The sequence below is a fragment of the Etheostoma spectabile genome, unplaced genomic scaffold (assembly GCF_008692095.1).
Source record: "Etheostoma spectabile isolate EspeVRDwgs_2016 unplaced genomic scaffold, UIUC_Espe_1.0 scaffold00009238, whole genome shotgun sequence".
Taxonomy (NCBI): domain Eukaryota; kingdom Metazoa; phylum Chordata; class Actinopteri; order Perciformes; family Percidae; genus Etheostoma; species Etheostoma spectabile.
The window spans coordinates 6440-11424 of NW_022603677.1; the positions used below are offsets into that span (position 1 = coordinate 6440).

General features: G+C 47.0%; 1 protein-coding gene across 1 annotated transcript; it reads right to left on the reverse strand.

Moving 5' to 3' along the window:
- Positions 1 to 412: 412 nt before the first annotated feature.
- On the reverse strand, positions 413 to 4013 carry LOC116679055 (5-hydroxytryptamine receptor 1B). The gene is made up of 3 exons (XM_032508781.1): positions 3967 to 4013; positions 3832 to 3906; positions 413 to 1738 (listed from the first exon to the last, which is right to left on the reverse strand). Exon 3 carries the CDS (start codon positions 1701 to 1703, stop codon positions 669 to 671), a length of 1035 nt encoding a protein of 344 aa, XP_032364672.1. The 5' UTR covers positions 1704 to 1738; positions 3832 to 3906; positions 3967 to 4013; the 3' UTR covers positions 413 to 668.
- Positions 4014 to 4985: the final 972 nt, after the last annotated feature.

Sequence of the window (4985 nt, forward strand, 5' to 3'; positions counted from 1 at the left end):
TTCACTGCTTTTCATTGAATTTGTGTGTTTTTTGTCAATTTTATAGCATTTGGAGAAAAAAAACAATTGGTGAAAGAACTGAAATGTTTTAATAAAAGACATAAAGTGACAAAAATGTGAAAAGATGTCAAAAAAAGTAACAGAAATGTCAAAAAATGTGTAGAATAAAAGTTGCCAAACGTTGAAAAAGTGACAAAAACATTGGGGGAAAAGCCACAAAAGGGTTGAAAAAGACGACCCGAAACCTTCGGCAGGTCGGCGGGAAGACCACACACGGGGTTAAATCTGTGGGAAAACCTTCTTCGGGATTCATCCACGTGGCCCTGCTAACGACCAATAGAAATTAATTCTAGATGATGTTTTTGGGGGCCGTAAACCAACCTTCAATCACATTTAAAAGACACACGGCAACAGATTTAGTTAGCATCGTGTTTTTAATTGATCACACTCAAGTTACACAACCTTTCCACAGACTGAAACAAGACAAACGCCCACGAAGATATCCAACCCGTGTGACCAAAAAACCTGTAACTTCACGACAGCAATCCACGAAACATGCAGACACGTCTCTTCACGAGACAATGCGTGTTGAACTAAGACTTTCTGAGACAAACAGGCATCCAAACAGATGCAGTCCTCAACTCAAGTCTTTGGTCCCTGAAGCTTTTTTAGACTGTGGTTGAGGTTTTCCTCTGGAAAGGCATGAGGAGCTTGTGTGCGCAAAGTCTGAACTTCTGATCCCTCACGCTGTAAATGATGACATTCCAGCAACTGTTGGTGGCCAAAATCCAGAAGGCGAAAAAGGAAAAGTCGCACCACTTGTTCCCCAGAACGTTCCCGACCACGAAGACCGCGATAGGGGTGAACGAGGCGGTGAACGCCAACGTCAGAGTCCCGATGGTTTTTGCTGCTTTGATGTCAGAAAACGTAGGTTTGCCGCTGTTTTGGCGCTCCCCCTCGGCCAGGTGTTTCCTGCGCCTCGAGTGCTGCCTGATGCTGGACAGAGAGACCACGTTGATGACCACGGTCCCCCCCAGGAGGGTGAAGTCGAACGTGGGGAAGAGGAGGAGGATGTTCCACGCCTGGCTGGGGAACTCGCCGATGGTCCCCAGCGCGTAGTTACACATCCGGCTGCAGGAGTTGTACTCCAGGGAGATCTCGCTGCTGAAAACCATCGGCGACACCGCCAGGAAGAAGCTCCCCACCCAGGAGAGGATGATGAGGATCGTGGTCCTTCTCCTTGTGATCACCGAGTCCTTGTGCAGAGGCCGCAACACAGCGATGCTCCTCTCGATGGTCAGCAGGAAGATGGTGGTGATGGAGACCAGGGTGCACCCGGCAAAGATGGGTCCAATGAGGTTGCACGGGTGGAAGCTCACTAACTGCGAGTTGTAGGACGTCCACTCAGGCGCCAAGTCGGCCACCATGAGGTAAACCTCGGCGTAGACGGAGAGCGGCACTACGAAAATCCCCACCGCCAGGTCTGCCACGGCCAGGGAGGCCTTCAGGTAACCCTGTGGCGTGTGGAAGTGTTTGGTCCCGAGAACCACAGCCAGAGTCAGCAAGTTCCCGAACAAGATGGCGAAGATCAGCAGCACCATGAAGAGCACCATGAGGATTTTGTTGGCCAGTGTGCAGCAGCACACGGTGCAGTGTGCCGGCTCGGTTCGGTCCAACATGGTCGCGGTGCCGGTCTCAATCATCGGATAAACTGTCGCTGTGACATTCACTTCATGACCTGAAAATCAAACCAGAGAAAGATGTCAGAGGCACAAAAACTGGTCAGATAAATTCTGTTTTTTATGTTTAAAAATGTGAACACATCCATCCATCTTCGTCCGCTTATCCGGTATCGGGTCTCGGGGGTAGCAGCTCCAGCAGGTGACCCCAAACTTCCCTTTCCCGAGTCACATCAACCAGCTCTGACTGGGGGATCCCGAGGCGTACCAGGCCAGGTTGGAGATATAATCCCTCCACCTAGTCCTGGGTCTTCCCCGAGGCCTCTTCCCAGCTGGACGTCCCTCCACCTAGTCCTGGGTCTTCCCCGAGGCCTTCTCCCAGCTGGACGTCCCTCCACCTAGTCCTGGGTCTTCCCCGAGGCCTTCTCCGAGCTGGACGTCCCTCCACCTAGTCCTGGGTCTTCCCCGAGGCCTCCTCCCAGCTGGACGTCCCTCCACCTAGTCCTGGGTCTTCCCCGAGGCCTCCTCCCAGCTGGACGTCCCTCCACCTAGTCCTGGGTCTTCCCCGAGGCCTCCTCCCAGCTGGACGTCCCTCCACCTAGTCCTGGGTCTTCCCCGAGGCCTCCTCCCAGCTGGACGTGCCTGGACCACCTCCCTAACATATTAGTTAGCAGTACTTAGCCTGTGCCAATGTTAATGTTAACTAGCATGTTAGTTAGCAGTAATTAGCCTGTGCCAATGTTAATGTTAACTAGCATGTTAGTTAGCAGTAATTAGCCTGTGTCTATGTTAATGTTAACTAGCATGTTAGTTAGCAGTACTTAGCCTGTGTCTATGTTAATGTTAACTAGCATGTTAGTTAGCAGTACTTAGCCTGTGTCTATGTTAATGTTAACTAGCATGTTAGTTAGCAGTACTTAGCCTGTGCCAATGTTAATGTTAACTAGCATGTTAGTTAGCAGTAATTAGCCTGAGCCTATGTTAATGTGAACTAGCATGTTAGTTAGCAGTAATTAGCCTGTGCCTTTGTTAATGTTAACTAGCATGTTAGTTAGCAGTAATTAGCCTGTTCCTATGTTATCTCCTAACATATACCTACTTCTCCGTCTCTGCTGATTGGGAATGATTGAGATTTCTCTTGCACAGCTACCAGAAGACTTACAGCTTTCAGACAGGTTGCTCACGTCACATCTACGTCTTCAAGTTCAGTTGGAGGCTGCGCAGTAATATCTTATTGACTTCACTGGTCTCAGTCGAGGTCTAAGGTCCTTTTCCTTTCACTGTCTATTATTTGAACCCAAACCAAGATCTTTTTCTAAACTTAACCAAGTAGTTTTGGTGTCTAAACTTAATCCAACTGGGACCATTTCACAACGTTAAAGACTGCGACCGAATGAAAATCTATCATAATTTAGATTTTTAGTTCAAAATTCAACATAAATGTCTGTAAATATGCAACTGTCAGGATGCGTCGTGGCTTGCGAAGAGATCTCTTAAATAAATGTTAAATTAAAACTCCAACATGTTCAGTTTTTTTTAGGAGCTCCGCACTCGGAGATAAAACAGCTCCGGGCTCTCCTGTCATCCCTGGTTTTGCTTTGTGATTTCAAATGTCCTGTCCTCCAGCTTTTTGTTTTCACTGCACATCTGCACACAGCACGCGCAACCATGCAGAAGCCTCACGCACATCTCCAGCCAATAGCCAGTCACATTTAGGATGCGAGAGAGAGAGAGAGAGAGAGAGAGAGAGAGAGAGAGGTTGGGGGGGGGAGAGACATAAACCCTGTCCAGCGCGCACGGATCCGCGACTCTGGATGTCTTATAGCCACGGACACGCGCTTTAAAAATGCATTGATCAGATATTATTGTCACAATATCTCTGTTTCCTCTGTTTCTACCGTTTATTATTAAAAAAAAAAAAAAAGAACTCCAAATATTGGCTTTTCACGCCACAGATCTTCTGGATTTTAGCGCACTCACAAGTTTTTATTGTTAAAAAAAAACACACACACTTTTGCCGATTTTATCCCAGAAGGTTATCTCATCCTCTGTCTCACGCACTGTTGCCACGACATCAGACACGCACACGCACGCACGCACAACACGCACCAGACATTCAATATCAAACACAACAGGACACTCCACTACTCACTTTCATCTTCAAATTCCCCCTTCAAGACGCAGAATCCAGACGTCCGTGCAGAAGCATTTTCCTGCTCAAACCATCCCGCGAGACAGACAAATAGATAGAGAATAGAGCACAGATGATATATATATAGATATATAGAATATAGAATGTATAATAGAGTCCATAATCAGAGCCCGGGGACAAAAGGATCTCACTTTCCCATGTGAGTGCGTGCATGAACGGGAGGCTGAGTGCGCACTGGTCGGCTCAGGAGAGGCTGGTGAAGTGTCTCGTGCGGTGGTTTCTCCATTGGCTGAGGGTGCTGATGACAGAGCCCCCCCCCCACACACACACACACACACACCCAGCTGATGCTGCACCCGTGGTAGAAGAGGTGGTTCCCAACCCCGCAGCTCTGTCAGATGGACTCACCCATTCATCATTTACAAACCCATTTATTAGAGACCTCATGCATTTTAACCATGTCCTCTGGTCAATACATATATATATATATATATATATATATATATGTATGTATGTATGTGTGTGTATGTCAGAGATGGGAAGTAACGAAGTACAAATACTTCGTTACTGTACTCAAGTAGATTTTCTGATATTTTTACTTTACTTTACTATTTATTTTTGTGGCGACTTTTACTTTCTACTCCTTACATTTTAACACAATATCGGTACTTTCTACTCCTTACATTTTACAAAATTGCTCGTTACTTCAGTTTTTACAAGAGGTTGTTATGTCGGAAAATACCGCGGACACGCGCCACACCCGCGAGCGGTTTCGCGCGCCACACGGAGAAAAAAGTGAGAGAAATGAAAAGGGGACAAGCTGTCCGGAGATTAACCAGCTGAGATTGTGTGTGTGCCTCTTTGAGAACTGTAAGTCGTATAACTCATGTTGCCAGTTCACTTAAGCCTGTTGTTGGTCTATAGTTCTTCACATTTAAAGTAAGTTAGCTAGTGGTTCTGGTGTGTTCTTCACCTGTTAGCTAGTGGTTCTGGTGTGGTCTTCACCTGTTAGCTAGTGGTTCTGGTGTGGTCTTCACCTGTTAGCTAGTGGTTTTGGTGTGGTCTTCACCTGTTAGCTAGTGGTTTTGGTGTGGTCTTCACCTGTTAGCTAGTGGTTTTGGTGTGGTCTTCACCTGTTAGCTAGTGGTTCTGGT

Excerpts from the sequence above, each read along its gene's own strand:
- LOC116679055 (XM_032508781.1), bottom strand. The coding sequence starts at position 1,703 with ATGATTGAGACCGGCACCGCGACCATGTTGGACCGAACCGAGCCGGCA.